This window comes from Oreochromis niloticus, linkage group LG16 (genome assembly GCF_001858045.2).
Source record: "Oreochromis niloticus isolate F11D_XX linkage group LG16, O_niloticus_UMD_NMBU, whole genome shotgun sequence".
NCBI classification, from domain to species: Eukaryota; Metazoa; Chordata; class Actinopteri; order Cichliformes; family Cichlidae; genus Oreochromis; species Oreochromis niloticus.
The window spans coordinates 28,081,175-28,093,729 of NC_031987.2; the positions used below are offsets into that span (position 1 = coordinate 28,081,175).

A 12,555-nucleotide genomic window follows, 5' to 3' on the forward strand; every position below is an offset into this window, starting at 1 on the left:
GGCTTAACTACTGTCTACACACCTACACATTAACATACACGGGGCAACACTGCACATGCTGTCAACACACGCTTCCAATCTTCAAACGGTCTCATCCAATACCAACATCGGCAGTGTTCATAATTCAAACACAGAGTTATTGCAAATAAACCCCCATCACAGAAAAGAAAGGTGTTTTTCATCCTGTCTGTTACAGTTAGTTTCACCCTGAAATAAGTACAAACCAATTAAGCTTTTTAGGAAGATAACAGAGCCTCCAAATAGTGGTTGTCTACTTGTCACAGAAGATAGTACGGTAAGAAAACCCTGCAGCTGCACAGATTTTAACTCATGGTCTCTGTTAGGTTTGTTTGCTGATAGCGGCACACGGTACTAAAGAGAGAGACAGCCTCACTGCCTCTCTGTTCTGAAAAGCTCATTCTCGTAATGAATTTAAACAAATGTATCTCGTCTCTATTTGACAATTTCTGTCTCCATGTTCTGTTTATCTTACAGGTGTTCTAAATTACACAAAGAACAACCATATTTAACGATAAGCCAATTTACTTTAATTTAACCTTAAACATAATTCAATAGGTTTAAAAAAAACCCCACTGCTGTAAAGAAAAGAGTTACACACTCGCTCCAAAACAGAAGACAGGATAATAATCAGTTTAACTTAACTAGAGGCAAAATTCGCCTTTGGTGTACCTATCAGTAAATACACATTTAATAAACAATAAGTGGTTGCTTCCAAAGTTTGAAAGTGACAGTAATTTTATTGTAATAGTGATCATTAAGGATCAATTATGTTTAAGAGCTTGTGTGTGAGAGAGGCTGTTTTTGGATGATTGAGCTAATACTGATGGCTCTGCTTTTCCTTACAGGTACCCACAAATATTCCACTGTTGATAAGCACTTATTTATCTACGGTTAGTGTTTATCAATCTCTGACCCATAGCCAAGCCTCGCAAATAATATGCTATAAATCATAAAACTGAACTGTGCAGTTTAAAGTGCATTTAATTAATTCAATACTTAATTGTCCCACGAGGGGAAATTAGATTAGCATCGATACAATTAGAAAACTGCTTAGACCAATAAAACATGCTTAGTTTGTCTATCAGTCTCTCCTACATATTGTCTGGGCCAATAGAAACCCTGGTATGATGGTAACACATTATGTCATGTTATAACGACTTTGCTCACTTCCCTCACGGTTCACTGAGCCTGCTGTTACATAGTTTGGCTTATTAGCCAGCTAGATATCAGGTGAGACATGAAAATATTTCAGTTACATTGTGAAGTGACACTAAGCCGCAGCCAGCCAAATCCCTGTTAGGATTACGAGGAGGTCGTTAGAAAGTTTTCTTTCCTGCAAGTGCTCCTCGGTCCCAAAAGGTTTAAAGCCCCTGCTGTAGAAGACTGGACAGCAACATTTTATAGCTTCATGGAAAATGATGGCTGAAGTCAAAATACAGTGAAATCATTCATAAATTTTTTTAAATTTTATTTTGCTATATTTTATTATATTGTATTGTTAATGCTGTTTGTACTATTGTAAGGTGACCTTGGGGCCTATAAATAAAATGCATCATCATCATCATCATCATTTTTTATTGTTGTTGTTGTTGTTATTATTATTATTGTTATTATTATTACTTTGCAACAAAAAAAAAAATCACCATTCATGGATGTTGCTGTTCAGAACTACTTTCATCTACCTGAAGTTTCATATTAATTACACTGCTCTCACATAACTCCCTATAATCAATAACACTGCTAAGGCAACAAGGTCAAACAGCAGCAAATTAATGTGGCCTGCCCATAAAATCACAACGAAGACTCACAAGGAGCAGCATGCAAGTGTGAGCAGGAAACAAACTCTGCTCATAAATGCACACTGATCTACACTGAAGGCACAGAAATACACATGTGCAGAAAAAGTTGTTGTTTTAAACATTTTACTTCGCAGGAAGGTAAAGAAAGGCTCATTTCCTGACTCATGCATGCACAGAAGCAAACATAAAACATCCATCATCACCTGCCTAGTCATCCAGCTTGCCAGTTGACTATCCATCTGTTAATGCATTCATTCATCCATCAATCAATCTGCCCACCCTCCATCTTCAAGCCATTTATTTCTCCCTGCTTTTGGCTCATAGTCTGTGCACTTACAAGTGCATCAGTCTGACTGCCAAGCCACCTACCCATCCATTAATGAGCCTCTCCATTTATCTATCTGTCCCTGAGTGCTCTTCATTTGTTTTGTCAAGTAAAACAAATAAAATGGAGACTTAAGAGTGGCACCATCACCTCATCGGTTTCTCTTTTCCTCAGTTTCTCCATCTTACTTTGGGTGCTGTAAAACTGAACAGGCTGAATATGGCACTCTCTTACCATGGCAACTATAGCTAGGACAAAAAACCCCAAACACTATATATTCAATTTGAAACAGATTTCATCTTTTCATTTCCTCTCACTGAACTAAAGAGCAAACCCAGAGCAGATTGTCATATCTGATCTTCATGCAAAAACTACGGCGCTCCATAAAAAAAGTGTGCACACCAAAAGGGAATATTTTAAAAACCACAATGTTTTAATATACTGTTGGAATTTCTAGATAACAAACACCAGCCCACTATATAACTACATATCGGTCAACTAGCATCAAAGTCTCTGTAAAATGCACTCTCAGGTTCTAAAGTCTTGCGAAAGACAGATAAATAAACAAAAAGAAATATTTAGTAGTCCTTTATGAAAGCTTCGATGATAAACTGAAATACTCTTAAGTACTGTTAGGGGTCAAGGTGCATACATTCAGGGCTGTGTGTGTGTGTGTGTGTGTGTGTGTGTGTGTGTGTGTGTGAGTGTGTATATGTTTAGACATCTTTGTGAGGGCAGAAAATTGGCAAGCTACTATACTTGTGGGGACCAAATGTTGTTTTAGTGTCAGGGTTACAGTTAGGTTATAGTTAGGCTTAGGCTGAGGATTAGGCATTCATTTTTGATGGTTAGGGAAAGCGTTACGTCAATGAGATGTCCTCACTAAGATATGAAAACGAGTACGTGTGTGCGTTAACCAGCAGTACATTTACAATCTGCAGAGTTACTGATTATAACAAGACAAAAGTTTCATTTAATACAACACTCTGTTGGCCTTCTGTCCAGCTAAAAAACACTTCTCCTTACTGCTTGCTACTATAAAGAAAAAAAGCAACAGAAAACGGTCCAGTGACTCACTTTGTGTCCAAACCCACATTTGAGTTATCATTTGCATTGCCTCAATACGACAGCAATCATTCTTTCTATTATTATTTGTGCTTTACAATGTATAATTCAAAACTTTATGTGCCCCTGACTAATGCTTGCTGTCTCTGCAGATCATTTTTTCAGCAGAGATATAATTAAAGAAATGACTGGTTTCAGACAAAGAACAGTTTGCCACTGCATGCCTAACCTTACTTCAAGACTTCTTCATTTCCGCTGGCTGACTGCCGAGTGTAATCGATATACTGGGAATACTGCGTTCCCCGTCTTCCATTTTCTTCTACTCCATTCAATTTGTTCTCATTAAACAAGATCCATTATACTTTTCATCTCTCCTTCACTTAGTGTTAATCTGTTCTCATTCTCTTCATTGCTCTCCTGATTCCATGATCATTTCAAGCTCACAAGAACATTGACACTTCCCAACTGCAGCAATGCAAGAACTCGAGCATTAAATCATATTTAATGCTTAAAAGAAATGCTTCATTACAACACTGGAAAAGTCATTTCACCCCTCTAAATGGAACACTGAAATGTATGAACAGTTCAGCAAATCCAGGATTTAAGCTAATGTCTAATCATGAAAAAGTCAAATGTCAAAAATGTTAAATTGGGTAAAGTCATAAATTACCTGTGAATGGATCATGAACATGAAATTTCCCATTCGTGGGACTAATAAAGGTATCTTATCTTATCTTATCTAACAACTAATGTTTTGATGCGAGCCCTGAAGGTACGCGATTATGTCAATACAAATACAAATACTTACGCTGGCCCCAGCGGCCCGTCCGGGGGTTCAGGTAGTTTGGGTAGAGCCCGTTGGGTCGGTCCATTTTGGCTAGTAGCTTTCGGATGTGCATCACCTGAGAGGAACACCAGACGGATACGTTTTAACCCAAACAGGAAATGTTCTCCTTTTTATCTAAATATTTCAGCATTTCTATTTTGAATGCATTTTCTCTTATTTAAGATACAAGCTACATTTTTTTTGTAGAACAACTGTTGGCATTTTCTAGACCGTTATCTGCAGTTAAATAACAAATCAGCACGCCAGGTCATATAATGTACATTCACACTATTACCTTCTGATAGTAGGCTGGGTTTCCTGTCAGGTAGGTGAGGTGAACAAACTCCATGTGGAGGGTCCCAAACTCAGCCAGGATGCTACTGCCTGCTGACGCCCAACCCCAGTTACGGCCGACCCCACTGAAGAACACGAGAACAAACAAGAACAAAGAGATGAGACTTTGCAATGGTGGCAAAAGACAGAAAAATATCAGAACATAAGGGAAGTTAAATAAGTGGTAAAGATTTTTATTGGCTCACTGTAATATTTCTGTGTAGGCTAATTGGGTTTCAACTTAAACCAATGATGGATGGACAGTTTGCCTGGTTTGAAGTTTGAATAAGGATTTACGTGTCAGTTTTTAGGGCAATGATTTTCAGATATCTGCCTTATTCACATTATCAGAGCCCAACAAGGCTAGCCAGGCCTTCATGCATATCATCATCATGGTTTCCTCTAATGTTTCTTCCCTTGGATCTATCAAGGAATTTGTATAACCAAGACATATGCTAACCATTTCCCTACTGTTGCCTTTAACAATGCGAAAAAAAGACAAACACATCTCTCATGTCACAGGTGACCAGGACTGCACCACATCATATCATCTATGGTAACACCAGATTAAATTAAACATGATATAAAAGTATCATGTTGTGATATCACAGATAAATGCCACATTTTAATTCCACGCTGAGCACAACAAGATGAAACTCCCAGGAACATCTGAGAGCAAGAGCCACATTTCAGCCTCTGTTAAGGATTTAGTATTTAAAAAGGAAGCTACTTAAACTACCTCCGACAGAATACGTAAGAAAACAGTTTCTGCTAAAGGTGAAAACAACAAACTTATTTCACTACTTGAGGCAAAAACACAGTCAAGCACAACCAGACTGTGAAGGCATGCATAATACCAGCAGCTGGAATAAACAAATGACTCAAATGACTCCACTTATCCTTGGAGCTCTCGCTAGCTGCGCTCCATATGACAGGAAGAGCACATGGTTCATGGAAATTACTGATGCGGTTACATTGAAGTAAAGAAGGGTTTAAAGCAGGGGTCCCCAATCTCAGTCCACGAGGGCCGGTGTCCCTGCAGGTTTTAGATCTCACCCTGGGTCAACACACCTGAATCACATGATTAGCTCATTACCAGGCCTCTGGAGAACTTCGAGACATGTTGAGAAGGTAATTTATCCATTTAAATCAGCTGTTATGGATCAAGGACACATCTAAAACCTGCAGGGACACCGGCCCTCGTGGACTGAGATTGGGGACCCCTGGTTTAAAGATACAACATCCCAGAAAAAACACATTTTCAATTTAATTATGTGACAATGTTGCAACCTATTTAAAAGCTACAAGGTTACATTACTTTTGTCACTGTTAAACTGAAGTTTTAACCAGTCATGTTGCACTTTTACTAAAATCAGAAACCATGCAAACTAAATTTAAGAAAGTTTTATACTTTTTTTAAATGCACGTGTATTTCAGACTTTTTTTAAGGACCTGCATCAAGTATAACAGGAACCTAATAAAAAAATTTAACAGGGATGCAAAAGAAGTCAACATTTTTAGTAGAAAGTTTTAAATTTTAAATACAAGGAAACATGGCAGAGCTTCAGGCTGTTGATATGCTCTGGAGTGAGAGTTGCAACTAGTAAAACATCATCTATTCTCAGACATGTGACGCAGGAGGTGCATGGGAATGCTTCAGTTTTACATGACAGGATGCAACATTAATAGGCTGTGACGTGTGTGTGTGTGTGTGTGTGTGTGTGTGTGTGTGTGTGTGTGTGTGTGTGATCTGCGTACACACACACACACACACACACACACACACACACACACACACACACACCCCCTTTGTGAGATTCAAACCAATTCTTTTAGGCTGACTGAAGGTGTAGATTGATAATAACATGGTTATTACTGTAAAACCATGAATGATGAAAAGTGTGGAAGACCTAAAAGAAAAGTCAAAGCCAACATTTAAATACATTAAAAGCAATGATTTTACTTGTGAGGTCCAAGCAGCAAAACTGTGAATGTGTTTCTACCTTTTATTAACTCTTTCAGTGGATTCAACAGCACCTTAAAAATGTGTATGTTGGTAAGATAAAACACTGCACTAAATACTCAGTTTCAGATGGTATTTTTTCTACTCTTACATCTGTATGATGTCACTGACAGGGGATATTGCTAATACGGTTAACGTAGACACAGCTCTGGCTGTCAGCACCATCTCCCTGCTGGTCCAACCTTCTGTCTGCAAGGAAGTATAAATCACAGCAAAGCTGACCTAAACTGAGAGGCAGGGAGACTTAAAAGTCTAGTGTTTAAGATACTGGATAAATGATCCCAGTATCCCAGAGTCCAAAAAAATTAGCATAATTAAGGCATGCTAAGAGAAATGTAAAAATACAGTGCATCATTCTTTGTGTACATTTTGGGGTAGTCTTGACTGCTAAAAAGCAAGCGTGTGTGTGTGTGTGTGCTTGTTCTCTTGCACAATTGTTGATGGGTGCAGTTTCAGAAATGTAAATGCAGAGTAAACACAGGCTCTGCAAGCATATTATAAGACAGAGTATACATTACCAGTCAAAAGTTTGGACACACCTTGTCATTTAATGGTTTTTCTTTATTTTCATGACTATTTTACATTGTAGATTCTCACTGAAGGCATCACAACTATGAATGAACACATACAGAATTATGTTGTAAACAGCAGAGTGTGAAAAAAAAACTCCAAACATGTTTTATATTTTAGATTCTCAAAATAGCCACCCTTTGCTTTGATTACTGCTTTGCACACTCTTGGCATTCATGAGGTTGTCACCTTTTCAACAGTCTTGAAGGAGTTCCCAGAGTTGCTGAGCAATTGTGGCCCTTTTGCCTTCACTCTGCGGTCCATCTCATCCCAAACCATCTCGACTGGCTCAGGTGACTGTGGAGGTCAGGACATTTGGCGCAGAAATCCATTACACTCCTTCTTGGTCAAATTGCCCTTACACAGCCTGGAGGTGTGTTTGATGTCACTGATCATGGTTCAACTAAACGCAAACCGGATGGGATGGCAAGTCGCTGCAGGATGCTGTGGTTGCCATGCTGGTTCAAGATGCCTTCAATTTTGAATAAATCTCCAACAGTGTCACCAGCAAAGCACCCCCACACCATCACAGCTCCTCCTTCATGCTTCACGGTGGGAACCATGGATGTAGAGACCATCCGTTCACCTTTTCTGCATCACTCAATGACACGGCAGGTGGAATCAAAGATCTCAAATTTGGACTCATCAGACCAAAGCACAGGTCTTCCACTGGTCTAATGCACTTTCCTTTGTTTTTCTTGGTCCAAACAAATCTCTTCTGCTTGTTGCCTTTCCTTAGTAGTGGTTTATTAGCACCTATTTGACCATAAAGGCCTGATTCGCACATCTGGGCTCTAACCTGAGGTGCTGGGAACTTGCGTTTTCTGAGGCTGGTGACTCGGATGGATTTATCCCTCAGCAGCAGAGGTGACTCTTGGTCGTCCTCATGTGAGCCAGTTTCATCGTAGTGCTTGATGGTTTTTGCAATTGTACTTGGGGACACACAGTTTTAGCAATTTTCCAGACTGACTGACCTGCAGTTCTTAAATTAATGATAGACTGTCGTTTCTCTTTACTTAGCTGATTGGTTCATGCCATAATATGACATCTAAAATTTGTCAAAGAGGGCTGTCACCTGTGTACCAACCTGACTTCTGCACAACACATTTCATGGTCCCAAACCCATTAAGAAGGCAAGAAATTCTCCAAATGAACCCCGAAACCATTTCAGGTGGCTACATCATAAAGCTCACTGAGAGAAGGCCAAGGGTTTGCAGCGCTGTCAACAAAGCAAAGGGTGGCTACTTTCAGGAATCTAAAATGTAAGGCATATTGAGAGTTATTTATCAATTTTTCCTTTACTACATAACTGCATATATCTTTCTTCTTACATGTGATGTCTTCAGTATGTATCTACAATGTAGAAAGTATTAAAAATAAAGAAAAAGTATTAAATGAGAAGGTGTGCTTTTTGACTGGTAGTGTACGTAGATTGCAAAACCATGTAGCCAGGACTTGAATTATATTTTAGTTGGCCAATTAAAAGAGTAGTTGCTAAATATGACAAAGTGACTCTCCTTCCAATCCAATTCTATTTACATCAGTACGGTCGATACAATAACTCACTGATAAAGGTGTTAGTAGACAACCTGTCACATTATGACATACTGTATGGACTAATTGCCATTCTTTCACCTGCCAGATTTAAACAAGTAATTAATGTGTGCCATGCGTCCAGACTAAAGGAAAACAGCAGTTGGGGGAGTTGAACACAGCAATGAGAAATATACTTTCAGCAGCTACAGCCCTGACTTGGAAGAGCTGGACAGTTTCCTTCCTTCTGAGCTCAGACTAGAGCCTCAAGCAATCATTTTAGAGGAAAGTGTGCTTCCTAAAATAATGCTACTAAATGAAATAACTGTTTAATTATTTTATTTTTTTAACATGTCTTTTTAATTTTTTTTTTTTCTTCGAATGGGTCCTTTTCCAGAGTGGAAGGATTGTAGAGAATACATGTTCACTGACATTAAAAAACAAGAACTGAGTGCATAAGTTTGAATTTGTTTTGGATCGTCTCCAGTTCATACAGGGTCAATGGTATACATAAACTCCCATGAGCATTTGGTTAAATTCCCTTTTGGTAGCGATCAACACGCTTCTGACATAACTCTAGCTGGATATTCAACAATTCTTCTTCTTTATAGGGTTTGTTTAAATTAATAATAATAATAATAATAATAATAATCATAATGATGAAAATACATTTTATTTGAGGGCACCGTTCTAAAACCCAAGGTCACCTTACAAAGAGAATATCAATAAAACAGTAGATTAAAATCAACCATATTGAAAATGGTTGGACTACGCTTAAATGACGGGTCAGTGCCAAGACACCAACCATATTAGTGAGGGTGTATGTATGACTGTGTTAATTAGAGATAATCCAAAACAAATTCAAACGTATGCGTTTTATTCTTGTTTTTTAAAGTCATTAGAGATGTATGTTGCACAATCATTCTGCCCTAGAAAACAAACCCTTCAAAGTAATCAGTAAAAGTGATGGCGATCGTGGCTCAAGAGTTGGCAGTTCGTCTTGTAATCAGAAGGTTGCTGGTTCGAGCCCCGGCTCGGACAGTCTCGGTCGTTGTGTCCTTGAGCAAGACACTTCACCTACTGCCTACTGGTGATGGCCAGAGGGGCCGACGGCGCGATATAGCAGCCTCGCTTCTGTCAGTCTGTCCCAGGGCAGCTGTGGCTACAACTGTAGCTTGCCTCCACCAGTGTGTGAATGTGAGAGTGAATGAATAGTGGAATTGTAAAAGCGCTTTGAGGGTCTCGAAAAGCACTATATAAATATATAAATGCAATCCATTATTAAAAGGCCAAAATGCCCATGACGAGTGGATGTAAACTTCCAAACACAACTGTAGTTGTTAAGTAAAGCAAACTGATATCTGTAAACTCTTAATTAGTATTCTGGTGAAATCTGTTAAATCTCCAAATAGTTGTTGACATGCAAGAAGGCAGTGTAGTCTCAAAAAGAAAAGTGGAATTTATTTAATACTCATTTCAGCATTTAAGAGAAGCTAAGAGATGATGGGATGGTTTTAGTGGTAGAGTCACTAACCTCTTAAGGTTGACCATGGCCCAGGGGATACCAGTGGGGGGTGTTGAAGGCAGGAAGCAGCTTCTCTGCTAGCTGGACTGCCTTCAGTTTGAACACCTAGAGAGTGTGAGAGAAAGGGTTCACTTTAATCATATACACTCCATTCATTTCCCCGGCTAAATGTTTGACTCAAAAACCTGACAAACACAAGCATAAAACAACTGCCAACAACCAAACAAATGCAGAATGATGGTAAAGACAAGTAAGTTGGATACATGATTGCTAAATGACGGCCACAGAGCTGAGCAGATTTTGGAGAATACAGAAATCTTAATATATGCAAAACCTCCCTTCAAACTGTGCTGCAGTTTGAGAGAAATACCGATATGTCTAGGGAGAAAACCTTGCAGGGCATAGGACACAGTCTAGATTTCTATTATCATGACTGGCGTCTAATTTCTACAGACTGATGCAGAGAAATGGACATGTGTTCGTTTGGAGATTACACAAGTTCTGCTGCTAGTTTGACAGATGAAGGCCCAGAAGCCCTCGCTGCAGCGCTTGTTCTTTTCTCAGCTTGCCAATCAAAGAGATAAAAGGAAACTAAGGTTATTCTGCCGCTGAACTGAATACAAGCAAATGCTGAAAGCTGAAAATGCCACTGTGGATGTTGTGATTCTGCTCAGCAGCGACTGAGACGACAACATCTACTGAAAAGACCTTTTTCCAGCAGCAGACGTTTACTTTCATTCGCGGTCAGTTGCTACACATTTTACATCATATTTGAATAGAAAAGAAAGAAGACGGCTTTTGTTTCCATTCTGAATTGCACAGGGGCTTTATTTTGCTTTTGTTTCTGTCGCACATACTGTTGCAGCAGTTGAGTCTCATCTTCAATACTGGGTTCACTTAATGAGGTCAGAATATATGGAAGTAACTCTGCAGACAGCAGTAAAGTCATGTCTGTTTGATGTCAGTGAGACTGGATATTCTTAATATGGTCATCTGAAGCACACCTGCAGAATGGGTGGGTGGTTGTGGTGAGCGGGTGGGGGGAAAGGGGTGGAGTGTTGCAGGAATGCCAGCGAATGACTGGCAAAGTAACTCAACTCATTCAAAGTAATGAGTGAAAGTGATTTATTTTTTACTCTAATTTTCTCTTTTATGCAATTAAAGTAGTATAATTACAAATCCTCTTTGGGGTTGGGTCAGTAAGGGTATTCTGTGTAAAACTCTGCTACATCAAACATGCGGTGCAACCCACTGAGGCGACCTCCTGTGGCAGGGAGCAACCAAAAGTAGCCTCTTTATATATTTTATTATAAGAGTCATAATAAATTTAATCTGCCTTGCAATAGTTTTACATCATGTTGTATGTTCACATTTAACTGACACTAGGAAGACAGACATGTTTTGGTGTGCACGGGTTTGCAAGTTCAATCTCGTGTCCTGACTGATTTTTAAGCTACTTTTTAAAAAATTTCCAACAGCCATTTTTGTAAGGCAACATAAAACATGGATGTAGCTTCTGGGTTGAAAAAATTAAGCCAATGCACAAGTGCCTAAAAACCTATATTCTATCTGAAAACCACCACATGCCGATAGAGTTATTACCAACCCCCAGTGGTTGGTAATAACTCTAATAAACATTAACACAAGAGAAGAAGACACCCTACAATGAGTTGAAACATGAACTCGTTATTTATTACTGCTTCAAAATCTTATTTGGTTTTCATATGGACCCATTTTCAGTGATATCAACTTTAATAGCAGGAAATTAACTAGGCTTATAATTCCTTTCTGTCTCTGTCTTTTCCATATTTTTTAAGAAACCTATATCTGACAACTGCATAACAAAACTGGAAATTCTGTTTTTAGTGAGCCACCCCAATATTTTAGTGCCCCCCCCCCCCCAATATGGGAACCCCTAAGAAATAATTCTGGAGGCGACACCGATCATGTCTGCTTTTTCCAACCAAGATGGCGACTGCGGAAACGCTCATCTCCAGGCTTCAAACGGAGCCTTGAGAAACCAGTGAGTGATCATGCTACCTACATCCATGTCTTATACTGTCTATGGCCGAAATCTTGGCTGCATATTTGAAGGGATCAGGAGACACAGGTTACATTTATATAGAAGAAAACAAACAAACTGGACAATATTGTAGAGCTTATGGTCCGAATTGAAAAGATACAGCAAATGTTAGGACTTAACACAATATTATATTTTCAGCTGATGTATGACCACTAATTATGGTAAGCTACATTAAAAAATGCTGTATAACAAAAATGAACTGTTGTTCTTTTTTTTTAACCACACATTGTGCATTGTGGAGGGCGGCTAATAGCATCTGCATGATTACAGGCATGTACGAAAACTATCATTCATTGTTACATGCCACGATAAGTGGCACTGCTGCTGTGCTGCTTCTCTTGTCTTCCAGGTGTAGAGCTTCCACCTATGGGTTCATTCAAATTTAATTGGTACGCATTTATTGGCTGATCTGAGCACAGTAAGCCAGTATCTTAAATCGTGCAGTTAAAACA

The 12,555-nt window shown here is 39.0% G+C and overlaps 1 protein-coding gene across 1 annotated transcript in view; it reads right to left on the reverse strand.

Moving 5' to 3' along the window:
* The window catches only part of man1a2 (mannosidase, alpha, class 1A, member 2), a 124,865-nt gene that overhangs the window by 23,731 nt on the left and 88,579 nt on the right, over positions 1-12,555 (reverse strand). The window contains 4 exon segments of the mRNA XM_003456598.5: positions 4,019-4,112; positions 4,332-4,455; positions 10,030-10,067; positions 10,069-10,125. Of these exon segments, the coding sequence (XP_003456646.1) occupies positions 4,019-4,112; positions 4,332-4,455; positions 10,030-10,067; positions 10,069-10,125 (313 nt within the window).